This window comes from Psilocybe cubensis, chromosome 7, assembly GCF_017499595.1.
Source record: "Psilocybe cubensis strain MGC-MH-2018 chromosome 7, whole genome shotgun sequence".
Taxonomy (NCBI): Eukaryota; Fungi; Basidiomycota; class Agaricomycetes; order Agaricales; family Agrocybaceae; genus Psilocybe; species Psilocybe cubensis.
Genome location: NC_063005.1, coordinates 823,595 through 849,204, shown reverse-complemented (window position 1 = coordinate 849,204; position 25,610 = coordinate 823,595). Strand labels below are relative to the sequence as shown.

Sequence of the window (25,610 nt, the reverse complement as noted above, 5' to 3'; positions counted from 1 at the left end):
ATAAAATAATACAAGATAACAGCAACATACGCCGTGCCAATGTCGCGGCCATTTCATAGGGTATATGAAGACTCACAACAATACCTTCTACACTTCCACAGCCATCCGATCATCTTCCGCATCCGCACCTTCACGATCGTCCTCCGCAACATCTTCAAGTCGACTCTTATCAACACCTCCACCTCCATCTTCACCCTCAGCTTCACCTCCACTTCCACCTTCAGCCTCACCCTCAGCAAGTTCAGCCTCCTCCATCAACTTCCTAGCCTCCTTCTCCGCCTTCGCCCTCTTCAAATCGTCCGTGTGGAACCCTCTCATCGTGCCCATAAGCATAGGCTTCATAATATGCTTCGGCTCCGTTTTCCTACTCCTTCGTCTACGCCTTTTCGCAGCGGGAGCGGGAGCTTCTGGAGTGCCCCATAGACCTTGCGATCCTACACAAAACAAAACCAAAGCAAACATGTACACATCAGCAACCACCCAAACCAAACAGTCCAAAAGAAAAAAAACAAAAAACAAAAATAAATAAATAAACTCACCACCCCTCGCCGCCATCTCCCTCTCCCTCTCCCTCTCCCTCTCCCTCTGCGCCGCCTTCACCCGCTGCCTCTCCCTCCAATTAAACTCCCACGTCAAATTCGCCATATCCGGACACCCATCCCTCTTACACGCCCTCCCATGCACCGGGCAAACGAGATCTTCCACTCTCGTGATATTATCTACAGGGGACTTGTATGCGCCTGCGCCTGCTATTGATGCCCAGGATGTCGTGGTGGTGGGATTGCCTGCCCAATCTAGCTCTGGCTCTTTTTCTTCTTCTCCTTGCAAATCATCCTCCGTGAGACCCCACACCGACGGATCATCATTGACAGGATTGCCCGCCCAATCAAGTTCAACGGTTTTCTGCTTGCCTTTCCCTTTATTAGAAGGCAAAGGCGCTACATCCTCCTCCGTCAAACCCCACACAGACGGATCATCATTGACAGGATTGCCCGCCCAATCAAGTTCAACGGTTTTCTGCTTCCCTTTCCCTTTCCCTTTGTTAGAAGGCAAAGGCGCTACATCCTCCTCCGTTAACCCCCACACAGACGGATCATCATTGACAGGATTACCCGCCCAGTCCAACTCGACCTCCTTCTCCTTTTGTTTTCCTTTCGTAGAAGGCAAAGGCGCGACATCCTCCTCCGTTAACCCCCACTCCGTAGGATCGCCCTTGACCGGATTGCCCGCCCAGTCCAATTCGACTTCTGGCTGTCTGGTGGGTTTGGGTTTGGGTTTGGGTTTCGACGAGGATGCGACGGGTGCAGGCGCCACTTCCTCAGGTGTAAGCCCCCACTCCGTAGGATCGCCCTTGACAGGATTGCCCGCCCAGTCCAATTCGACTTCTGGCTGTCTGGTGGGTTTGGGTTTGGGTTTGGGTTTGGATGAAGATGCGATGGGTGCAGGCGCAACTTCTTCAGGTGTAAGCCCCCACTCCGTCGGATCGCCCTTGATAGGATTCCCCGCCCAGTCCAATTCGACTTCTGTCTGTTTTGGCTGTTTGAGTTTGGATGAAGAGGCGGTGGGTGCAAGCGCGACTTCCTCAGGTGTAAGACCCCACTCCGTCGGATCGCCCTTGACAGGATTACCCGCCCAGTCCAGCTCGACCTCCATCTCCATCTCCTTTTCCTTCTCAGTCTCAGGCGCTCGATATGGTTGTTGTTGTCTTTTAGACGGAGAAGGCAAAGGCGCTATCATCAATCGTCAGAAACGCATCCTATACTATACCATTCACATCATTCGAAAAACTTACTCCGTGAAGTTCCTCCCCTCCTATCCTTATCCTTCTGCCTATCCCTATCCCTGTCCCTATCCCTGTCCCTGTCTCTACCCTCTCTACCCTCTCTACCCTCTCTATCCCTACCCCCCTCCCTACCCCCCTCTCTACCCCCCTCCCTACCCCTCTCCCGCATCTCGCGCTCGCGGCGCTTCCGATTAACCCTCACAAGCTCCGCCATATCCCTACATATCCCCTTCCTACACGCAATATTATGCGTCGGGCAGATCAGCTCTTCCTCTTTGACTGACTTTCCCGCCCCCGCCCCCGCCCCCGCCGTCGTCACATCCAAATTCACATTCCACACACCCGCACCCCTCCCAACGTCGGAGGTGGAGGTAGAGGAGGAGGGGGCGGCGAAATCAGCAGCGCTCAACCCCCACGCGGCCATCTCAGCAGCGATATCGCGCACAATAGGATTTCCCGCCCAGTCCAACTCGACTTCATTGCCCGCCTCCGCCTCTGCCTCCGTCTCTGCCTCTGCCTCTGCCTTCTCGCCATGTGCTGAACTGCCAGCCCAATCCGAGTCCGGTGGAACGTCCTTGCGTTTCTTGTTCGCTTTGGTTGACGAAGGGAATGGGGAAGGTAGAGGTGCGACGTCTTCTGGAGTGAGACCCCATTCCGCTGGATCGACGGTAATGGGATTACCAGCCCAATCGAGCTCGACGGGTGCTCTATCAGACTTGGGCTCGTTGTGGTTGACGTTATGGTTGTGATTGTGATTGAAGTTGAGGTTGAGGCTGGCTACCCAGTCAAAGTCACTTTTGCCTCCTTCATATTTCTTACTCCCCTTACTCCCCTTATCCCTCTTCTCCTTCTTGCTGAAGGCGTTGCTCCTGCTCCTGCTATCGTCGCGGTTGCTCCTGCCATCGCCATCGTAGTTTTTGCCGCTGCTGTTCCGTTTGCTTTCGTAGTTCCTGCTGTCGTTCCGTTTGTTGTCGTAGCTTCTGGTGTCGTAGTTCCTGCTCCTGCTATCATCCCTCCTGCTACTATCGTCTCTCCTACTCTCACCCCACCTACTCTCACCCTTCCTACTCTCGTTCCTACTTTCACTCCTACTCTCACCCCACCTACCCTCACCCCTGCTCTCGTTCCTCCTGCTTTCACTCCTACCCTCACCCCACCTACTCTCCTTCCTCTTGAAGTCCGGTTTCTTAAACTCCTTCCTGTCCGCCTTCTCGTTCGTCTTAGAATAAGAAGAAGAAGACGCGAACTCATCCCCCCCTCCACCACCACCACCCCAAACAGCCATATCGGCATCTGGATCGCCGCCGATTGGGTTTCCTGCCCAGTCTAGCTCGACCTCTTTTTCTTTTTCTCTCTCTTTTTGCTTTTGCTTTGCCCCACCACCCCACACCGCCATATCAGCATCTGGATCGCCGCCGATGGGGTTTCCTGCCCAGTCTAGCTTGACTTCTTTTTCTTTTTCCTTTTCCTTGTCCTTTTCCTTTTCCTGTTGCTTGTACTTGTCCTTCCTCTCAACCCCACCACCACCACCCCACACCGCCATATCGGCATCTGGATCGCCGCCGATTGGGTTTCCTGCCCAGTCTAGCTTGACTTGTTTTTCTTTTTCCTTCCTCTCTCCTCCTTTTTCCTTCATAGTCGGCGCAAAAGCAGGAGGAGGAGAAGGGGCGCCCCATTCTTTCATGTACTCGTCAACGTCGATTAGGTTGCCTGCCCAGTCGTACTCGACAGCTTTGTTCTTCTCCTCTTTCTTTGATTTGGCTTTGTCGGGTACGGGAGGAGGAAGACCCCATTCTGCCTCTGCCTCGGCTGCTCTGTCCTTCTTCGTCTTGGTGTTGGTGATATGTGCAAATGAAGAAGAAGAAGCGGGCAAAGCGTAAGAGGTTTTTGTAGGCGCGGGTGCAGGCGCGGAGGCCCAGTCCATGTCCACGTCCATGTGCGCTGTTGTGTCCGCCTCAACAGTATCATCTCCCCCGCCCCCTTCTTCTTCGTTGAACTCAGCTCCAGCCCCAGCTTCAGCGGAGGCAGAAACAGAAGCAGACGCAGATCCGTCGTCCACAGACGCAGGCGGATCTTCGACGCCTTCTTCCATATTCACATCCTCCACATCCACATCCTCCACCTCCTCTTCCTCGTCGACAGCAGAAGGAGGAGCAGAAGCAAAAGGTGGCCTATCATGCTCCGCCCACTCGCTGCCATCATCCACCACCGCATTCGCCCAATTGCGTATATGAGCCCCAGATTCCGACTCGGCCTCGGCCCCAGTGTCGGCCCATTCACTTGCGTCGTCGATGCCGTCGTTTGCCCAGTCGTTGATGCCAGTGAGGGTTTTACCCTGGTTGGGGTTGGGGTTGGGGTAGGGGTTGGCCCAGTCGTTTATAGCGCTCATATCTACGTCCTGGGTTTGCGCCTTGCGTTCTTCCATCTCCTTGCGCCGTTTTTCGGCGTTGCCGTCCCACCCGCCAACCTCCTTCTCCTTATCCTTGTTCTTGTTGCCGCCCCCGCTCCCGCCCCCATCGCCGCCCCTCCTCTTCCTAGGCGCCCACTCAACGGCAAACTTGGCAGCACGCGCAAGCCCTTCGCCTGGCTTTCGCCGCTCGCCGCTGCCGAATGGGGCAGGGGGGATGTAGGTGTCGTGCGGGTCTCTGTAGCGCCCGCGGCCGCGGCCACGTCCTCCGCCACGGTCGCCGCCACGGTCGCTGCCACGGATGCTGCCGTGGTCGCGGATGGTGCTACCGCCGTGGTCACGGTCGCCACCGTAGATGCTGCTGTTAGCGCCGTGGATGCTACCGCCTCTACCTCTACCTCTACCTCTACCGCCGCCACGGTCGGATTTGAATGGCGATCCCGCTACAGACCCGCTCCATGAGTTTGCCGTCGAGTCGCCTACGCCTAGGATCGACGCCCACTGGCTGTCGGCTACACCACCACCACCACCACCCCATGCCTTTTCGTCTTCTTCTGCGCGATTACGAGATCTAGATGAATCAGCACCGCCGCCGCTGCCCCATGCCCTCGCGTCTTCTTCTGCGCGGTTGTGAGGACGGGCTGGGGATGATGCCCATGGAGAGGGCATTGGGATATCGGCTGAGTCAGCTGGACCAGGATCAGGACCAGGACCAGGACCAGGAGTAGGAACAGGAGCAGGAGCAGGAGAAGGATCGTCAGCCCAAGGCGAGGCTGTTGCACTATGGGTGTGAGCGTGGCTGTGACCGTGACCGTGACCGTGACCAGAAGCAGAACCAGGAGCGGGAGCAGGAGAAGGAGCAGGATCGTCAGCCCAAGGCGAGGCTCCGTAGGCGTTGGCGTTGGATGTAGGTGCTGTTAGATCCCATATGATCGTTGGCTCTGCTTGTGCCGGGGCTTTGAACGGAGACGCAGACGACCCAAACGATGGCTCCGCCTGCGACTGCGACTGTGCCTGCGCCTCCAACGCAGACGCACCAAACGAAGCCCACGTCGCAGCACCATCCCCACCTCCCCAATCCCCACCTCCACGCCCACGCCCATCCCCACGCCCGCGCACAGGCCCAGGACTCATCCGTTTCCGGCTCTCATGCGAGTTGTCGGGGTTGCCGTTGGCGTCGTACCGCAGCTCGCCGTTGATGTCGAAGCTGGTGTCGGATTTGCGTTTGTTGGTGTGGTTGGAGGGGGTTTGGGGGTGGGTTTGGGTTTGGGTTTGGGTTTGGGTTTGGGTTTGGGAGGGGAATTGGGATTGGGAGTTGGAGGGGTCCTCTTTATCTTGTTGGCTGTGGTTGTGGTTGGGGCGGTCTTGGTCGCGATCGTGGTCGTGGTCTTGGTCGTGGTCGTGGTCGTGGTCGTGGTCGTGGTCGTGATCGTTATTGCGATCGCGCGTGTCTCTGTCGCGGTCGTAGTCGCGGTCGCGGTCTTTATTGCGATGACGGTCGCGGTCGCGGTCTCTGTCGCGGTCTCTGTCCTTGTCTCTATCCCGCCGCTCCCTATCCCTATCCCTATCCCTATCCCTATCTCTATCCCTGTCTCTATCACGATCTCTCTCCTTCTCTCCATGTCTGTCTTTATCGCGCCGACTCTCGCGTTCGCGTTCCCGATGGCTGGATTTATACCCGTCCTTGCCCCTATCTCTATCCCTCTCTCGATCACGGTCGCGCTCACCATCTTTATACTTATCCTTATCCTTATGATGACGATCGCGGTCGCGGTCGCGGTCACGGTCGCGGTCACGATCGGTATCCTTGTCGCGAGCTCTGGCTTTGTCTTTGTCTTTGTCTTTGTCCCTTTCGCGCTCTCGGTCTCTATCCCTATTGCGGTCGCGGTCACGATCTCTGTCGCGGTCCCGGTCGCGTTCTCTGTCACGGTCACGGTCGTGTTCTCGGTCACGAACATGGTCACGATCTCTGTCACGATCACGCTCCTTGTACTTGTCTCTCTCCCTGCCTTTCCCTTTATCCCTCTCTTTCTCCTTACCCTTCCCCTTCTCATCCCCACCCCCACCCCCACCCTCACCTCCACCCACGCCCCTGCCCCCACCCCCATTCTCCTGCACATACGCCGCCCAATCCATGTCCACATCCCACATAATATTTCCCCTCTCCCACGGCCTCAACCCGCCATTCCGATCGCGCTCGCGCTGCATCTCTTTGGGCGTGAACATGCTTGGGTTTGTAGGGTCTGGTTCGGGGACGTAGATTACTTTTGATTCCCCTTTGTCCTTTTCCTTGTCGTTGTCATTGTCGTCGTTTTGTGCGTCTGCCATCTCTACATCCTCCTGTGCGTTGGACTGCGTCCTTGATGTGTAATTGTGATTGTAACTGTGACTGTACCCCTTATCCACATCGTCTCTTTCCGATGTATCTCCTCTTTCTCTTTCTTTGCCCTTTCCTTTGCTGCCCCTGTCCCGCCGCCTGCTCTTGTGTGGATGCTCTCCCTCTCCATCCGTGTCGGCGCGAGGAGAGAAGCGAGGAGACAAAGGTGACAAAGACAAAGAAGCTTGATCGCGATCTTGATCTTGTTCCGGTTCTGGTTCTTGATCTGGTTCTGAATCTGGTTCTTGATCTGTTTCTGCTTGAGGGCCTATCACACCAAAAAACACCAAACAAACACCCATACACCACCACCACAAACGGACCAACAACCAACAATCGACACCCAATATCAATCAACACACATACACCACACCGCACCACACCGCACCCCACATACAACAACAAAGAGGTAAAAGAACAAAGAAAAAAAAGAAAAAAAAAGAAAAAACATGTTATTCCTATCCTAATACACCCAATAAAAGAGGGAAAAAAGCTACACACGTGTACGTGTCTCCTTTGACGAACCCGTCTTTGCCTTCGCGTTCGCGTTCGCCTTTGTTTTCTCATTCGAGGTCGTCTTCGGCTTTGCTTGAGCATGAGCCTGAGCCTTTGGTTTTGCCGCGGATGCCGATGTCGATGCCGAAGCCTTTGCCTTGCCCGCCCAAGTCGAACCCTCTTTCGCCTTCGCCTTCGCGTTTGCCTTCTGCGCCAACGCGAAATCAGGTCCATATCCATGTCCAAGTTCAGGTCCAAATTCAGGTTCAGGTGCAAGTTCACGTTCATGTGCAGGCGCAGGCGACATGGGAATATCCCACCCCGAATAATCCGTCGTCTCGTCGAGCGTCCATATTGCGGGTGTAGGCAGAATCATCGTTTGTTTTTCTGAAGGGGGGATGTGTAGTTTTTTGGACCCTGTGTGTAGGTGGGTAGGTTGGTTGGTTGGTTGGTGGTAAGGTAGTAGGTAGGGAAGGAGAAAGAACGAAATAGAATGAATGAGAGAAAGAAAGAAAGAAAGTGAGAGTAAGAAAGTGTCTTGGGAAGCAAAGGGTAGACGTACAAGCATTAACAGGCGGCGCATCCGCATCCGCCTCCGCATCCTTCAACGAAAACTTCTTATTCCCACCCGCTGAGCTGCCCTTGTCGTTGTTCCATCCTGCTTTCTTGGGCTTCGAAGGCCCTGCGATGAATTCGTTGAGGGACATCGTCATCGTCGTTTGTTTGCCGCCTGTAAATCGGAAATTTAAAATAAGATATGTTGTTAGGTTTATGATTTAAGAAGAAAGTGAGGAGGAGGAGGAGGATGGGAAGATGGAGAGATGGAGAGAATGAAAACGGGTACGCACGCATTGCTCGTGGTGCAGTAGGCACATTCGCGTTTGTGGGTTTAGGTCCTGTGGGTCCTGTGGGTGCTTCTCCGACTCCAAGAGCCGGCGTAGCCGTAGATGTACCTGTACCTGTAGATGTAGATGTAGCCATAGACGATTTAGCTGTAGCCATAGAAAATTTAGCTGTAGCCATAGAAAATTTAGCTGTAGCCATAGACAATTTAGCTGTAGCTTCGCTAGTTCCTACAAGTGTATCATATCAGCAAACAACAACAACTACAGAGCCCCACAGGGTGGGATATATCACATACCTCCAGTTCCCATTCCCGTTCCCGTTCCCATTCCCGTGCCCGTTCCAGTTCCCATTCCAGTTGCTATTCCTGGTCCAAGGGCACCGGTAAGGGGAAGGAGAGGAAGCGACGTATGACTCGACACGGGCGATCCGCCTATGGAGCTGTTCTGGCTGTGCCCGGGCGTAGGTGAGGACGGGTCGACTTGTTTTTCGACCCATTGCGAGGAACCGACGACTGTGATGGAGATGTATGGGGTAGTGGGGTAGTGCAGCGGAAGGAAATAAGGGAGGGAGGAAGAGTCAGATATCGCTCGAGACGAGAAGAGAAGAGAAGAGAAGAGTGGGGGGACGCAAAAAAAACGCAACAACGCAAAGACGCAAAGACGCAAAGACGCACCTTGTCCTTTAGACCGTGGCGGGGGCGGCTTCTGCTCCGATGGGAGTGGTCTGCACATGGGCTTGTTGGTTCTGTCTTCAACTGGGACCGCACACCAATGTGTAGCTGGATACGGGCGGACGAATAACCTATAAAACACTCCAATCAGCTCCAATCCCAATCCCAATCCCAATCCCAATCTCATTCAAGGAAGAAAGCCACACACCCATTGCCCGGGACCCAATCCTTAAACCACACATTCGGAATCGCAATCGCCTTCCACCCATCCTTCTGCGCGTCCCGCCCCGTCGTATAAAAGCTGTGAAATACCTTCGTCGCAGCGCGTGCTTCGAGCGGGTCGGGCGAGGTGAGTGTGGATGACCAGCGGTGCTCGCCTAGAAGGCGCCCGTGGTCGGTGAATTTGCGGGAGACTTCGAGGAGGATCATGCCGCGAGCCTGTTGGGATAAGGAGGGGAGAAGAAGGTTAGTTCACTGTTGGATGGGCGATGTTGGGTTGGGTGGGGTTGGGTGGGGTGGATGGGCGGCAGTGGCGCCGTCGGGTGGTGGTGGCATTAACATCCATCCATCCATCCACCCACCCACAAAAACCACAACGCGCAGCTCACCTTCGGCTTATAATGTATCGCCCACAAGTGATTCACACCAATACACTCCGCGACCCACATCGCGCACTTCTTCTGGTCCTCCTCCATGATCCAGTTCGCGTGCAGTGGGTACGGCTGGTAGACGGTGAAGTACCGCGCTTCTTCGCGGATTTCGGGGGATTTGGGGCGTTTTACCATTGGGGCTTTGGTGTTGGGGGGTGAGGGTTGTGGGTGGTGTGGGTGGTGTGTGTGTGTGTGTGTGTGGTGTAGATGAGGTTGAGGTTGGGGTTGGGGTTGAGGTTATGTAGAATCAAGTCAAGTCAAATCCAAGTAAAGTCTAGAATACACTGATTCGGGAGTGTTACGAGACTGGCTAGTAGAGAGATCAAGAAGAGATCAAGGAGAGAGAGAGAGAAGAAGAACGTGAGATTGGGCGTTTACGTTGAGTGATAATAGAAGATATACCGCTTTTCTGCGGAATTCCCATACCTTCTTTAACCGTTACCTGAATTCTCAGCGAGGTAAACGCGTGAAAGACGTTTACATTTCGAAGCCACACAGCAACCTCGAGGCAGCGGCACGGTGATTGGTGATTGTGTTGTGCACAGTGTGTGTCAGGATGGCCTGGGATAATCGATGTGTTTATGCCGTTTGTGTCAATGGTCCAGGTGGTAGCCGAGATTTCTTCCGTTTGTCAGATGTGTGACTCCGTTTCTGTGGGAGTTTTTTGAGGTGATCAATTCCGAATGGCTTTATGATAACAAGGCTCAAGCACACATAGGGATCCAAATGTTGTTTCGATACCTTGACAAGAGCCTCATCACTTCAAAGGCTCCAAGAACAACATGATCAATATCTGGATTGGAAGATCATCTATGTCAACATCGCGCCCTGGGCATGTTTGCACACAATGCACATGCCGTATGCATCCGGGCGCTGTTAACACGTTGATAAAGGTATACATAGATGTTGGAGCTTCTGCCAGGGAGAAAAAGATCGGAACTTTTTGGCTTGAGGTGAGTATGGTGTGACCATTCGATTACCAGTGGCGTACCACCAAAAGACAATCAGCGCAAAGCAGGATGGACCATGGTTTTGCTCACTTATGGGTGTGATACCCAAGGGGATACAACTTCCGTACCACTGGGTGGTGTATCCCAGCTAATTACAGTGCGCGGAAGTGAGTCAGGATGACTTCGCCCATCGGGGGAGGTTCAAGCGGAGATTGACGGAGATGGAATCTATTAATATCTCTGCTCTGACGTCCACATCAACACTTTGCATTAGATAGTCAAATGCAAAGTCTATCTTCACCAGATTTAACAACTTGATTTGGACACGCAATCTAATACTCCAATGTCTCGCGGGAGGAATTCCACTGAATCAGTCATACAATCTCAATGTCTTGGATAATAATCTAAAAACCAGCGCTCCTCAGTAGTATATATCATTATCATGGCTTCAGAAGGAGGCTCCAAGCTGCGCCCATTCCCCGTCGAAATCACCGACGCCATCATCGACGCAACCGCTGAACTAGCCTTTACATCCCCCACACAATCCGATGCAAGAGCACACCGGAAATCCCTACTCTCTTTCCACGCAACGTCCACAGACTGCCACCGGCGCGCCCTAGTCCACCTCTTCAACCGCATCTCCCTCCCCCTGATTGGCGGACAAGGCCGCCACCGCCTCGCTTCCCTACGCGAGCTCCTAAATTCACCCACGTCCCCACGGATGGGGTTGGACCTCGTCCGGTACATCAAAGACGTCGAGCTGAAATTCTCTACCGCCGTGCGCAAGAACACGCGGTTCCCCTACGGCTCGCAGAACGCGTTCTCCGTCGAGCGCGTCATCAACGACGAGAATGTCGCGCTCTTCCTCCACCAGCTCCACGGGGACGGGTACGGCATCGAAAAGCTCACGCTGGCTGTAGACTCCGACGACTCGTCAGGCGGCTGGTGGATCATCACAAAGGGCGTCGATTGGACCAACCTCTCGTCCCACTTCCGCCTTGCCTTCCAAAATCTCCTCCAATCACCCTACCTGGCTTGGCTGGATGTGAGGAACTTTATCTATCTCCCTTACGAGCTCTTCAGAGGCTCCAAGGTGACAAGTCTCACTTGGAACCTCGATAAAAACATAGTGATCCCCCCGGCATGGTCCTACCAGGCCGACGCGTCGAGCGTGCCTGACCTTAACCATACTTTGTCTATGGAATACCCGCAGATCGAGTACCTCGATACGAACTGCCTTCACCGGCTCCCTGACACCGCGGCTTGCGCATCTGTCAAAGGACTAAAAACTCTCTGTGTCGGGTCACTTGCAGGAAACGTTCCCCCAACTGTATCTTCGAACCTACTGAGATTGTGCGGCGGATCGTTGAAGATGCTCGGACTCGAATTTTCAGGTATGTAGTGTCTTTCTGTCGCTTCCAATTCATGTGCAAAGACTTATTTTAACACTTGTTTCACTTACCATTACCGCTTAGGCCCATTGCACTTTGAAATACCAGACATAAGCTCCATCCCGAACCTCGAAGTATTCGCCGTGACCCAATCGCAGCTCCAATCATCCCCCAACACCATCCCCGTACAAAACATCGAACCCCTCGCGCAACTCCTCAACGCGCAAAACCCCATGCGCTCGCTTGCAGAGGTGCATCTGTACCTGACAATCGCAGCCGCCGGCGCCATCCGCGTCGCCCACCCCGCATGGCGCGCGATCGACGAGGCGCTGGCGAGCGTAGACGTGTACCCTGCGCTCTGTGTGGTGAAGGTGTATGTTACGTTTATGGTGACGGTTGTGTACCGCGCGGATTTTAGTAGCAAGGATTTTGAGGAGGAGACGAGGAGGTATTTGGAGGCGCAGTTTGTTGGGTGTAAAGGGAGAGAGCGGGTTGAGCTTGTGTTGGATTTTGAGTGTGATGTTGAGGCGCTGGAGGGGGATTATAATCCCGCTTGTTTCTGATACTGAATAGCCACTGTTTTGGAAATTCCGACGTTGCTACTCTGAAAGTAAATATTACTATATAACAAGAGCTATGCCTTGGTTTAACGCGTTTTTGGTACTCTTGCCGCCGAGTATTGAATGAGCGTCTGTTGTGTAAAGTTAAATAGGGGCTTCTTATTTGGTTGTGTTGGGTGCATCAAACAACGATTACGTCGTCGATCGGCGATCGTTTAGTGACACTGACTCCGTCTCCGCCAAATGAATACATCTTCAAATCCATCTTCTACATACCTGAATCTAATATCTTCAACACCATGTCATCCAACCCACCCGAAGCCACATCTCCATCTCCATCTCCATCTCCAGCAGACCACGCACGCGCTCTAATGGCGCGCAAAGACGAAATCGAAAGCGAACTGCAAGAACAAATCGACATCCTCAAATCCAACAATGTCACAATGGACACACCCCTCGTCGACGCAGAGGGCTTCCCGCGCGCGGACATTGACCTGTGGGTTGTGCGTACCGCGCGCAAGCGGGTTATTGAGCTGCGGAACGATTTGAGAGCGCTGATGGATGAGATTGCGGGGGCGCTGGAGAAGGTGTACGACCCTTCTGTGCCGAGCCCGAGCTTGCGGAATGGTGTGGCGAGTAGTAGTGCTGTGCCTACGAAGCCGTTTGCGAGGGTCGAAGCTGTTGCACCTGGGAGCCCATCCGCTGAGGCAGTGAGCATTTTCTTATGTGACGAACACGGTGCCGTATCTGACAGTTGGAAAACAACTTGCCTTGCCATTTAGGCCTTGCAGCGCGGAGATCTGGTGCTCAAGTTTGGAGGGCTTGATCACAACTCGTTCCAGTCGAGCTCTCTGCAACCTATAGCCGAGCTCGTGGCAGCGAGCGAGAATGTGAGGCAGACCTTTGATATGCTCCTTGACGTTTGCTAACACATAAAAATGGCCTGTAGCGCGCAATTCGCATACTGGTTTCACGAGATAATGTAACCAAAGCTTTGACTCTTACACCTAGGAAGAACTGGGGTGGAAGAGGTACACTCGGGTGAGTCCAAGCACCTTTATCTCCCTTTCCATCGCTGAGTTTCTCTTCGACAGGTGTCATATTGTTCCCTACACGGCATCATAGGAAATGTGGGGTACAAATGGGACATTCAAATTGTAAGATATAACATGTATTATAGTGCTCATGTCTCGGGGAATTACAGTTTCGCCTGTTCCTTCTGTGCACCGACACCGAACACCAACGACGAATTGATCTTCACCCTTTCTCCAGTGTCCGCTTTGGATCTCTTGAGCGACTGGACATTCGCTTCTAAACCGCTATCGACTACCCATCTTTTGAACACTTCCATGTCCAGGGTACTTGAAGGCTCCGAATTCTTATACGACCAGATCGCATGTTCCAAGAGATATATGCTGGAGGTTATCGCCCCAGCAAGCATGATGGCAGGTCGCGGGACGAGAGGTTTCATAGGCTTATTGTAAGATGGTGCAAATTCGTGAATGGCTTCTTGGAGAATTCTCATTTCTGAAGAAATTTGTTTTGCAAAATCTGAAGGACACGACTTGAAGATACCGTTCGACCACTAACCCAGGATTCAGCAACATTGAATATAGTATGAAATGAAATACACTGACAGTGACGAAGGCCTGCATGCAAGCTTTATCTTGTGCGACTCGAACGAGGTCAAGCGCCAACACAACAATAGTTCCTTCCCAGATCCTACGAAATCATATATCATGAGTGATAAACTTCATGAAATGAAAAGGACCATACTTCTCCACCAAAGCATCCCTGATCGATCGCCCAATCCCATTCTCTTCCATATAGCCAGCACCTCCCATAGCAGCCATAGCTTCCTCCATACCCGCACACGCCTTCTCCGCAGCATACGCCTTCGCCACCGGCGTCAACATCCGCAATCTGCGCTCCTCGTCCGGCGTCGCACCCCCACTTTCCACTTTCCCCAACAAGCCCACAACGCCAAACGTCAAGTGCGTCAACGCACGATACAGGATGTTGACAGAGGCCAATTGTTCGACGTGGATAGGGGTATCTATCAACAACACCGTCCCGCTGTGAATGGCGCGTACTTTCGCGTAGGAAGTGGCGATAGCGAGACATTTGCGGAGGTTTCCTATCGACGCGGTTGCAGACCACAGACGCGTGATATTGAGCACTGGCGAAATGTTCTTGACACCTTTTCCCAATTCGCCTATGAGGTATCCTTCTGTGGATTCCAGTGAGAGTTCTGCGGTGGGTAAGATGTGTGTGCCGACTTTATTCTTGAGGCGGTGGACAAGGATGTTGTTGCTGATGGGAGATGGTACAGGGTCAGATGGGGTTCGAAGCAGAGGCAGTCGGAGGGGGACGAGGAACAGGGACAGTCCCCTTGAGCCGTCTTGCTGCGAACCCGTTCTAGCCAGAGCGACTGAAACTTCGCTGTCGGTGGCACTCGAGAACCATTTAACACCGTCTAGAGTGTATTTGGGACCGTAAATGGATGCCTGTCCTGTAGAAATAGCCTTTGTCTCTGTGAGCGAGATATCTGAGCCTCCTGGACGCTGAAAAGAAATTTAGAACCTAAAGATGAGATTCCAGCATAACGACCCACTTCAGTCATCCATTGCCCGGAAGTAAACGCGTGTGCGGGATCACGGCTAAAGGGACGGTCGGTTATGATCATTACTTTCGTCCAACGTTGCGTATGTCGTACCTTATGAGACGGGGAAGGATATCTCGTTTCATTTCTGGTGAACCAAGAAGTTCGATCACTCTTGCAGTACCATCCGTCATACTCATCGGACAGAAAATCTACAAACACAAATTACATGGTAAACTCTCAGTATCAAGATCTGAAGTATCTCTTGACGTACTTCGTTAGAATCGCCGACCATAACCATCATCTTAGCAAATCCGTACACACGACTGTGTTCTCCAAATTTGCGCTCGTAAAAAATGCCTGGGATCCCTTCTCGCTGAGAGATGGCTTTGAGCTCGCGCCAGCCTTCACTAGTTTGTAGGTCATCGATACGGCGTCCCCACTGATCGTACTGGAGCAGTTTAGGGGGGAAGACCTTGCCGCTGTCGCTCAGCGTCCGCAGGGCTTACCCCATCGCATCGCACGCGCAGCCTGAGGTCAGCGGCTACGTTCAACTTTGAGGATCGTCATAGACAACATACAGGTTACGACCTCATGACCACAGCGCTCTAGGTCCGGCACAACCTCTTTGAACACACTATAACAGATTGAACTCCCGAGTCAATAAGGTATACTCTGCGAGATGTCCTTGATAGGGGTTACCTTCTGGGCAACACACGCTTTAATAAGCTTGGGAGAACGGGATCCGCGGTATATGCATTATCCTCTGTGAATGGTGTCTACGAATTAAGGGATCCCGAACCAAAATCAATCCTAGTTGAAGAAATAACAAAAACCATAACTATGTACTCACTGGGTGGAATCCCTCTTCAATGCGCATTTCTCAAGCTTGCAGGAAACAAGAACGGTAAACTCGTCATACGTTTCCGGCTTAGATATGTCAACAAACATGACTATAACAAGATGAGAGTGCATTTCAAAGAGCCATATGCAGTTGGTCAAAGCGGTCAGTTGATCACTCGACGGGTGGATAAGTAACCGAAAGCCGGCTTCAAGTTCGAGCTGAACGGTCTAAACTTGCACTCAGCAACCATCATACTACGACTCCCAGCCGTGGCGATCTATCAAGAAACCTGGAGTAGAGAAGATTGCTCAGACTTTCTCTTAGACGTGACTCTAGAGCAACCATCATCATCTCCATACATTCTATCGGCATTGGCGAAGAAAATAATCAATCCAGCTGTTTCACCGTTGTCAGTACTATATGAACGGCCATGCTGAGGAAAATCTTTTCGCTACGACAAAGTGGTGACAGGCTCTGGAAGATGATATCATCTCTGTGAGCTAAAAAAACCTGATTGGGGATGCATACTTAAGGCTCGGATACCGATTCAACCTGACACCGATTCATAGCGACAATGAGTCTTCGCAGTGCAATGAAAGCAAAGAATTCGTCATGATAAAAGCGACTATTGGTATATACCTCGTTTATGCACATCACAATTGACAATGCTGTGGTAAAATTCCTCTGCTCAACACTGTCTGATAAGGTTAGACAGGTTCCCGCCTTGAGGTAATTTAACCTCGAGGCAGTAAAAACAGCTAGCTGATGATCCGATTGTGACCAAATCGTACACTGCACAACGTCTCTCAATCTTCGACAGCCTTCAACGATCCCTTTTCGCAGCATGCCTGAGACTTCTGGTACTAGGCGCCGTCATAATAAAACCACTGAAGTACTGCACCCGAACAGGTGTGTATTCGAAGTTCTACGGTAATCAAAATCCCCCAGCCAATCTAACTGGTTTTGTCCGCATCCTCAACGTCAAAAATTACCACTCAGCTCTTCCAGTGTCTTTCAGAATGAAGACATTATAGAACTGATCCTTTCGTTCTTCGACCCAGAGGCGTTTTGGGGAGATGGGATATGGGATATTGATATTTCCACACGCAAGGCATTGTTTTTCGCGTGTTTGACAGCCCGATCCTTCGTTGCCCCTGCTTCGGGGCTTTTATGGAGGATGATGACATCTCTCATTCCCATTTTCAGTATACTCCCAACCTTTGAGAAAGCACCGTTCGGCGATGTGTATGTGAGTTGTTATTACAACTGAAGAAGGGCACGATATTGATTTCTCAGACGATTAACGGGGCGGTCCTCCCCATCCACATAGATCGACTTAAATTATATACTTGCAAAATCCAATACCTATTCCTGGAATCTTTTCAGGATAGCTACTCGAGCCATTTCATCATGCGAATGATGGCTGAGAAAGATTTAACTCTTTTCCCGGCGCTTAAGACTTTGTATATTCCCAACTTGCCACCATCCTTTCACAGGGGGACTGACAACCTCTTGGCGCCTCTTTTTCTCATACACGGTCTTTCCCTTACGAACCTAATACTTGGAGGTATCAATACCACCACAGAGGTCTTTACGGAATCCCTTTTGTCCACCTTGGCCCCCAAAGCGACCGCTGTCCAGGAACTTATTCTATCTGGCAGACTCTCATTTGAAATTCTGCGCTGCATACCAAAATTCTCAAGACTTCAGGTTCTCAATGCCACCTTTATCCCAGCATCAGACGTCCCTTCTTCGTTTTTTCGCGACTGCACCAATTTACCAGACCTCACTCATTTGCTCATAAACCTCAGTCACTCGGCAATAGTTGATGTCGCCAATGTATCCGTTGGGGACAGCACTTTATATTTTCCAAGTCTACAGGATTTACAATTAACTGGCGACCCAGTGGAAACATCCAAAATCCTTCGTATGCTCAATCCAACCCGTTCACTTACAACCGTCAAACTTGCGCAATGTACGAACATACTACAGCACACGCCTGCCAGCATGGGATTGGCTACACAGGGAATGTTTAGCGATACGGCCTTAGCACTTCAGGCTTCCATAGAACGTATAGCCACAATAGCACCGGCGCTTCAGGTTTTCGACGTTAACATGGGGACCGGAAGATCCATTCTCCTTGGAGAGAATACATTGCGTCCTCTCATTCGATGCAATAACCTCGTCTTCTTCGGAATGACAGGTGTATCTCTACCAATCACCGACCGACATATCGAAGAATTCTGTCTAGGCAATAATTGGCGCAACTTGCGTACGCTTTCTTTGCCTTCATCCATAGAGGGCAACAGCCCCTCCTTTTGCAGCCTCCTGACGCTCGCAGAAAGTTGCCCTGCATTAAAAAACCTGACTCTTCCATTGGACACAATAACACATCCTCCTGAGGTGCTAAACTCACTCAGGCAGCGAATCGTCCATCGCTCGAGCAAGATCGAGCGACTTTCAATCCACAAAGTCACGACTAATCGATTCAACTCCGAGACGGATACGCTAGAAATGACCATAGCGGTAGCCAGATTCATCGAACATTGCTTCCCACATCTCAAGCCAGGATGGTTAGTCCACAATTTGTCAACACGGGCGGACACAGAATGGTGGCACGATGTAGACACCCTCATTGCAGCATTCGCACAGGTTCGGCATGAAGCTCTCGATGACATACGCAAAGCGACAATTCCGTCAATGTCAACAGAGTCATGATGCTCATGATACCTGCATTTTGTAATACCCCGCCCTCTCTCGGGTCACATTATGATAGTACAGAATCTCCATGATGGACCAGTTTTCTGCTGTTTTCGCATTGCTTTCGTTTTAATTGTTCTTTCGTCTTGCTTTCGTCGTCAGATTTCATCATTACTCAGCTATTCTTTCAGTTAAAAACAAAACATTATTTTCGCCGATTCCAACAAGAACTTTCGACGTAAGTATTGGGCATCTCTGTCTATAAGTATAAAACTAGTTTACGCATTCAAAATGCATATGGTGCGTCCAAGCTTGCCAAAAAGATCTTTTTCATTGCTTTTGAATGAATTAATATATGCATTAAGGGGGAATCGAACCCCCGGCGGGTCGAGCTTATCACTCGAATGGCAACGACCCAGGTTACCACTACCCCATTAATGCTTGTACAGTTTGTGGTATTATAGTTACGTAACACGCCGAGAACGAATGTATATTGAAGTCAAACGTACAGGAAAAGCGTATACTGGTAGAGTGTTACATCAGCAAAAGTGACCAGACCCCCAAATGCCTTGGGAGCCTTATAAGGCATGCCAATGTTTTACGTGACACAGTAATGTCACGCAAAACATTTGGGCAACATTTGGGAACACTCAAATCATTTGGTGGTCATTTGGAGGCCCCACAAACATTTTTGAATCACAAAACAAGCACCAAATAATTTCTAGTAACTACAATTTACAAAAAAAAATTTGTACACTGTGCAACCTTGAAGGAATCATTTAACAAAATTAAAAGAGGTCACAAAACATTTGGTTTTACACTTCGGTTATGAGAAATGTTTACAGGACTTTCAAATGCTGATGAAATAATTCATCCACACCAAAATTTACTGGCTATACAGCCACATTAGTTCTAATTAGAATTCTGTACAGTTGGTCACCCGGTCTGTACAATTTCTCGACTGTCAACGAAGTCACAATGCGATCAGCGTGAATCGGAGTGAATCGGAGATCAAATATTTGTTTGTTTGTGCATAATAATCTCTTTCAACCCCCGTTTCTTTCTTTCCACATACTCTCATGTTCACTACTCCGGCGACGCTTGGTGGGACTTGGGCTTGGACTTTTCAACTCTAAGTCTTCGTATATCATAGCTGAATCTAACTCACAGGTAATTCTGCCACTTCCTTTCTGATTAGATCATCCTCAACTGACCATGTATCTGCCTTTCCGTAGACCGTTCTCCTTCTGCCTTAGATCTACTGGATATCCGGCTTGGTATATAATCATTCACTAGTTCCCAAACTTTTAGGTGAGTATATGCGCACTTCTGCACACACACCTTGCTTACATTATGCGACCAAAGTAGCTCCTATAATTCATGGGTACCATCTATTGATGACATCGTCTCAGCATCATTTTGTTATTTAACCACTTTCTCGCTTCTCTGTACCTTTTGGAGTCATGTTGTAGTATAAGTTTTCTTAATGCAACAAGTTCTTTTTACTTGCTATGATAATCTGAGGGATCCACTAAATAATGAACCATGTGAACTGTGTAAAACATTTAAACACTGGCAAATGTTTGCCAAATGTTTTTGGGACTCCCAAATGTTGCCTAAATGTTACGGACACTCAAATTTTAACCAAATGATTTGGCTATATTTAGTACTACCTAAATCATTTGCTTGGAATAAATAATTCGAAGCCTTTCAGTCTTCGGAGTCTCTCGTTACGAACCGCACAATGCCTTTCGGGCATTGGGGCCTTTGGACGCCTCCAAATGCCTTGTCAAGGCATTTGGGGATCCGAGCACTTTTGCTGATGTACGAAGAATTCCTTCCTGACATTCACTGAATCATGATGATGATGCAACTGTCGAAGATATCATTCTTCTCATGACGAAGTACGGATACGACGGATAAGACAGTTTGTTTGAAGTATTGGATCAAACTATCAAGATGAACAGATGAACAGTAAACGTCAAGATCACTCAAAACGTCGTCTGCTACTCGGGGCCTCTGTCAGAGCCCAGTGCAAGTTTATCTACATACACAGTTACATCATCGGTATGTCAAACTTGAAGTTGGAGAGATTGAAAGATAATCAGAGTGTTATATTCAGTACTTTGAGGCAACGCGACTCTCAGATGTCGAAACGATATCATAAACTCGAGAAGCACTACGAACACATACATTAACCGTAACAAAAACGATCATACTTACTTAGAAGAGGTTAAATCACTCATTGATAAGAGGATAAGAAAAGACGACAGGGTATGCATATTAACAAACTCTTAAAGACACAGAAAAGACATATTTCGAACGAAAGAGCAGGTACCAGCAGTACCAATACCAGACACACATATCTCAATATAAACAATTGAATTTTTACTCAACACACAAAAAAGACGAACACAAAAAAAAACAGTTGAGGATGAAAAAGAAGTAGAAAGAAGAAGATGATGAAGAAAAAGAAAAGGTTGGGGTAAAGGGCAAGAGGGCAAGGATATAACAAAAAAAAAAATAAAATTCACGATGGCGATCACAAAACAAAGAGCGGACAGGTACGTCCGCAAGGCACAAATCAAAAAAAGATAAGGAGGAAGACAACTGTCGTACTCTTATATAACTGTAATACAATGACATGGGATGGTGGCACATGGAGCATGCAAAGCATTACAAGTAATAGAGACAGAGGCGGCGCCAGCGGTATGCGTACCAGAAGGAAAGGGGTTCCGGGGATGGTAGTCGGGGAGTAATGGAGATGGATGGGTATGCGGGAGGAAGAGAAAAGGGGTAAATTGTGACAAGGATGGGGAGTTTGGGAGATAATGGGAGCGAGGTTGATACCAGACCAAGACCACCGCCCAAGAGACTAAGAAACATGGTATGTATGACGGCGAGGGCGAGGGCGAGGGCGAGGCATGGGTGCGTGTGTACATGTGAGGGTACACGATGGTATCCGGATCGACCAAGCAGGCAAGCGTCAATAGAAAGGTAGGTAGGGTGGTAGGAGGGATGATAGGTGGCAAAGAGTAAAGTGGGGATGGGGAAAAAAGTTCACAGGGGTCGAGGAGTAAAGGCCGCTTATACGTAGAACGGAAGAAATTATACAGACGTGTAAAAAAAAAGTAAAAACAGAATCATGAATATAACCATTCAGGGGGTGGGGTAGGGCGGAAGTGTCAAGGTCAACGTGTATGAATAAATAAATAAGATGTTTAAAGGCAGTTTGGACGGAGAAAAAAGTGGAAGAAAGATGGCAGAAGGCGCAGGATAGACTTGTGGTATAACGCAACTTTTGATCCTTCTCGTTACTCCAAGTCGAGGTGGCAAGGAAGGCACGCAAAACGACGTGCCCTTCAACTAGACCCTGAACTCGTTTCACCTCTAAAATTTTGCAAAAGGGATCAAAAAGCATCCTCTATCCCCCCTCCTAATAAGACATCTTCCTAATGCTTTACATTCCACCATACGCCTCATTACCAGCCGGCCTAGTCGCATATGGGTGCGGGGGCTGGTAAGTAGCAGTTTGCTCAGGGTACGCAGGTTGAGCGGCCGCGTACTGAGAGTGCTGCTGAGTATAATCGTATTGCTGTTGCTGTTGGCTGTACTGTCCATCGACAACATACTGAGACTGGTCATAGTATTGCCCGGTGCTCTGATCATAGTATTGTTGATGCTGGCTCTGGTCGTAGTATCCTTGTTGGTATTGGCTCTGATCATAGTATCCCTGTTGTCCTTGATATTCACGCTGAGCGTCCTGGTACACAGCACCCGGAGCAACACCGCCAACAACACCGGCGCCGGCGTCATCGTACTTAGCATAAGATCCGTATGCTTCAGCATTGTAAGCAGTCTGAGCCTGGGGGTCAACACTGTACGCGCCACCATTGGCAGCTTCCTTGGCTTGTTCTTCGGCGGAATCCTGGCCAGCGACGGGGGCACCATACACATACTTGGGGCGTTCCTGGAGAGGTGCAGCGGGCGCGGCAGCAGCAGCCGTGGCAGCGGCGCTTGCAGCAGCCAATTGAGATGGTGGCGTGGCCATGTTTGCGACGGCTTCGCCAGAAAGCGAAGGGGCGACGTTGTGGCCGCGCTGCTCAACCATGTCGGGTACGACTTCAGGCTCCTTCTCTTTAACAAACGCCGCGCGGTTGAAAGTGCCAAAATCGGATTCGTGACGGCGGGCTCGGGCGTGACGGCGAGCACGTTGGTGACGACGCTATAAGGTTGAAAAAGTTGAACCATAAATGTTGTGCGCGAATTAAACAAAGAATAATATAACTTACAATCATGGTCAAAATGATAAATGCCAAAAGACCAAGACCAAGGAGACCACCAATGACTCCACCCGCAATAGCTCCTCCGGAGCTCTTCTTGGCGTCAGAAGCGGTAACAGGATCAGCAGTGATGGTAGAGCCAGCACCGTCAATGTTGGTCGGAGTGACACTGCGGAAAAAGCTGGTAGCCCCCAAATTGGTGGGAGTGGAACTCGTTGCGAGGAGAGCGGGAGTCCTGGTCTAATAGTGCCGGTATCAAGTCAAACACGGAAAGGAGTAAAACCGGTGATAGATACTTACAATGCTAGACGAGCTGGACGACGAAGACGATGAAGAGCTCCTCGAGGACGAAGATGATGAGGACGAAGAAGAGCTTGACGACGAGGACGAGGACGAGCTGGAAGACGTCGGCCTGACAGTCGAGGACGGGGTGGTCGAAGACGACACGGGTCTGGAGGTCGAGGACGATGGCCTGACGGTAGACGAGGGCTGTACAGGCAAGGACCTAGAGGAAGCTGCGCAATATGGCTAAGCATAAGAGAATATCAATGGATCAACAAGAAAAACATACATAACGAGGTGGGCCCTGCGACCGAGCTGGAACTCGAGTGCGAAAGGGGAGGCTCGTTTCCTCCGCCGCCAACACCACCACTGGGGCCACCGCCATTACCACCACCAGGGATATCGTTGTGTCCGTTGGGGTCGGTGGTGTTGGGCGGGTCCTGGCGGAGCTGCAGCATACGATGAGCGTGATTTCGTTGTTGAACCTGATGCATAGTCATGATATGTTTTTGCTAGATATTTTGCGCGTGTATTTTTCGAAAAAGCAGGCGAATTACGAAAGAGGGTGGTGAGTAAAGAATGTGAGCGTCCGTCGGGACAGCAGAGCGGGGAGAAGTGGAGAGGAGAGAGGAGAGGAACAAGGGCGAGTCCTGGGAAAATATCAAATTAGCCGAAACATCCAGTTGTCGCCAAGCCCACGTGACTTTATTTCTTCCTTTTCTGATTTCTATTCAGTTTCTATCAAGTCTCTACAGTGTTTATGTTTTCCTCCTTATCGACTATTCCGAGCCATTCAAGCCACGACATGCCCTGCTTGTGGAACATCATCAGGCCCATCACTACAGGCAGGTACCATAGACTCTGCTGAAAGAGAACCCGCGCCTCCTTCTCCCCGCCCTTTTGCCAGAACCGCCATGCCCCGCGCGCACATATCGCGTTCGGCACCAGTGTTGTCGCCGCAAACCACCATGTCGTCAGCCCCGATATTGGGAACAGCACGCTGCACACTGGCACCAGCAGCAGTGTGTGTCGCAGTGCGACGAGCGCGTTCTTCCGCTGGTCAAATACCGCCAGCATATGGTACCCCGCCTGCGCGTACGAGTGCCGCACGATGTGCGACAGCGGCATGAAGTGGAAGAACTGCCAGCTGAACAGGAACATAAAGAACGCGAACGGCGCCAACGGGTTGTCCAGCGTTGTCAGATCGGCTACTGGCACGGGCATGGACGCCGCGTCTGCGATAAACGGGGGCAGGAACAGCGGTAGCGACTCCAGTGTCCACGTTTCAGGCAACAGGCGCCCGCCGCATGCGGTCCATCCCATCAGAGGTGGAATACCACCGACCACCGCGCCAACCCAGGTGTTCGCGATGCTCCTGCGCTTCAGCCAGGTATATCCTCCGGCGTACAGCACAATGTTCGCGAGCCCTAGACACGCCGTCGTCGCATTCGTCATGCCCCACAGAATCGCTGGCCCCGCAATTCCGGTGGTGATTGCGAACCCGAGGCCGTGCAGAGGTGTAATCGCCCTCCGCACGAACGGGCGCATCCTGGTCCGCGCCATCTGCGCGTCAAACGGCACCTCCTGCAGCTGGTTCAGCGTGTTCGCAGAGGCCGAGCAGAGCACGGTGCCGAGTGCCGTCGCTAGCAGTACCGGTATCGTCGCAGGAAAGGGGGATAAAGCAACACCCGACATCGAGGTGAGCACGACCAAAATTGTGAGATTAGATTTCGCAAGTTGGTTGTACACCTTGAGCAATTTGATCCCCGTTGGCTTTTCCACTTCCTTGAATGCAGCCAAGGCGCTTTTCCCGCTGGCTGATGCATCGGAAGCTGTGGGCAGAACTAGAGGTCGGTGGGCTAGTTCTGCTATATTAGCTCGTAGACTTCTACTTTTGGGTGATGGCGTCGCGTTTGACTGCATCCATTGAGCATTATGGAAGAAAAAGGAGGTGAATGTCGCATTTCGAGGGCTTGAGTGAACCCTTCGCGTATGAATACAATAGTTTAGCAAAACATGAGGATGTCGGCGTAATGGAATAGAATTAGGGATATTTCGGTGCATAGTGGTGGTGGTGAACTTGGGTTATCGATGCAAAGGATAGTAGTTTGGTGGACCTCTTCCGAGGAGGTATCGGATGGGTATGCAACAGCAAGAGACCTTAATATCACGTCTTGAATTCGAACGTGAAAGGTATGGGGTCTCGAGAAGATAGTCCACCCAGTGGGCTAACAATTGACTATAGATCCAAGATACGAAGAGATATTTCAGTATACTAAGAATTGAGCTCACTTATATCAAGTATACTCACCTAATCTTAATCCTAGAAAAACGACTCGATAGAAAACCAACTTGCAACTTTTTCAATCCTGCAAAAGCCAACTCTTATCCCGAATCGCCAGGTCGCCGTCGTTCTTCCCGGTCTTCACTGCGTAACATACACAGAATGAATACCCAAAGCTGTCGTAAACGAGGGGCAAGAACCGACGAAGGAATAGAGACTGGAACAGACAGACAAAGTCGAGAGGAAGTGAGTGCGCCGCCGCCGGGTTTGTCCAAAATTCCCAGGCAATGCAATTGCCGTGTGCGTGACTGGGCTGTGGACATTTTTTTCCAAAAGGCCAGCTCAATGTCATCCCAACTCCATCTTCCTTTCTTTCCTGGTTCATAGAACATATCCATGATGAAAGAATAACATCAGAATCCAATCATACTCATGCATCGATCACATTATCTAGCACAATTGCAATGGTCAATGAATATCGACAAT

The 25,610-nt window shown here is 50.7% G+C and overlaps 7 protein-coding genes and 1 non-coding gene across 8 annotated transcripts; 3 read left to right on the top strand and 5 right to left on the bottom strand.

Moving 5' to 3' along the window:
• Positions 1–87: 87 nt before the first annotated feature.
• JR316_0007818 (uncharacterized protein) lies at positions 88–9,363 on the bottom strand (the record flags this gene model as incomplete). Its single annotated transcript, XM_047893540.1, has 10 exons — positions 88–434; positions 540–1,730; positions 1,793–6,835; positions 7,069–7,479; positions 7,625–7,792; positions 7,911–8,135; positions 8,204–8,419; positions 8,582–8,709; positions 8,787–9,016; positions 9,187–9,363. The coding sequence occupies 10 exons, from the start codon at positions 9,361–9,363 to the stop codon at positions 88–90; spliced, it is 8,136 nt and encodes a 2,711-aa protein (XP_047746855.1).
• Positions 9,364–10,620: 1,257 nt separating this feature from the next.
• JR316_0007817 (uncharacterized protein) lies at positions 10,621–12,132 on the top strand (the record flags this gene model as incomplete). Its single annotated transcript, XM_047893539.1, has 2 exons — positions 10,621–11,572; positions 11,654–12,132. 2 exons carry the CDS (start codon positions 10,621–10,623, stop codon positions 12,130–12,132), a joined length of 1,431 nt encoding a protein of 476 aa, XP_047746854.1.
• A 296-nt stretch (positions 12,133–12,428) lies between these two features.
• On the top strand, positions 12,429–13,254 carry JR316_0007816 (26S proteasome non-ATPase regulatory subunit 9; the record flags this gene model as incomplete). The annotated part of the gene is made up of 4 exons (XM_047893538.1): positions 12,429–12,839; positions 12,912–13,019; positions 13,079–13,170; positions 13,224–13,254. 4 exons carry the CDS (start codon positions 12,429–12,431, stop codon positions 13,252–13,254), a joined length of 642 nt encoding a protein of 213 aa, XP_047746853.1.
• Positions 13,255–13,327: 73 nt separating this feature from the next.
• Positions 13,328–15,611, bottom strand: JR316_0007815 (Acyl-CoA dehydrogenase family member 11; the record flags this gene model as incomplete). The annotated part of the gene is made up of 9 exons (XM_047893537.1): positions 13,328–13,714; positions 13,767–13,851; positions 13,906–14,693; positions 14,744–14,789; positions 14,846–14,943; positions 15,006–15,235; positions 15,313–15,368; positions 15,434–15,510; positions 15,585–15,611. The coding sequence occupies 9 exons, from the start codon at positions 15,609–15,611 to the stop codon at positions 13,328–13,330; spliced, it is 1,794 nt and encodes a 597-aa protein (XP_047746852.1).
• An 808-nt stretch (positions 15,612–16,419) lies between these two features.
• On the top strand, positions 16,420–18,293 carry JR316_0007814 (uncharacterized protein; the record flags this gene model as incomplete). The annotated part of the gene is made up of 3 exons (XM_047893536.1): positions 16,420–16,484; positions 16,575–16,824; positions 16,962–18,293. The coding sequence occupies 3 exons, from the start codon at positions 16,420–16,422 to the stop codon at positions 18,291–18,293; spliced, it is 1,647 nt and encodes a 548-aa protein (XP_047746851.1).
• Positions 18,294–18,631: 338 nt separating this feature from the next.
• JR316_0007813 lies at positions 18,632–18,716 on the bottom strand. The gene has a single exon. It is a non-coding gene; the product is annotated as a tRNA-Gly (tRNA).
• A 3,019-nt stretch (positions 18,717–21,735) lies between these two features.
• JR316_0007812 (uncharacterized protein) lies at positions 21,736–23,340 on the bottom strand (the record flags this gene model as incomplete). Its single annotated transcript, XM_047893535.1, has 4 exons — positions 21,736–22,500; positions 22,568–22,798; positions 22,859–23,073; positions 23,130–23,340. The coding sequence occupies 4 exons, from the start codon at positions 23,338–23,340 to the stop codon at positions 21,736–21,738; spliced, it is 1,422 nt and encodes a 473-aa protein (XP_047746850.1).
• A 241-nt stretch (positions 23,341–23,581) lies between these two features.
• JR316_0007811 (Protoheme IX farnesyltransferase, mitochondrial) lies at positions 23,582–24,763 on the bottom strand (the record flags this gene model as incomplete). The annotated part of the gene is made up of 1 exon (XM_047893534.1): positions 23,582–24,763. One exon carries the CDS (start codon positions 24,761–24,763, stop codon positions 23,582–23,584), a length of 1,182 nt encoding a protein of 393 aa, XP_047746849.1.
• Between the last annotated feature and the right edge of the window lie 847 nt (positions 24,764–25,610).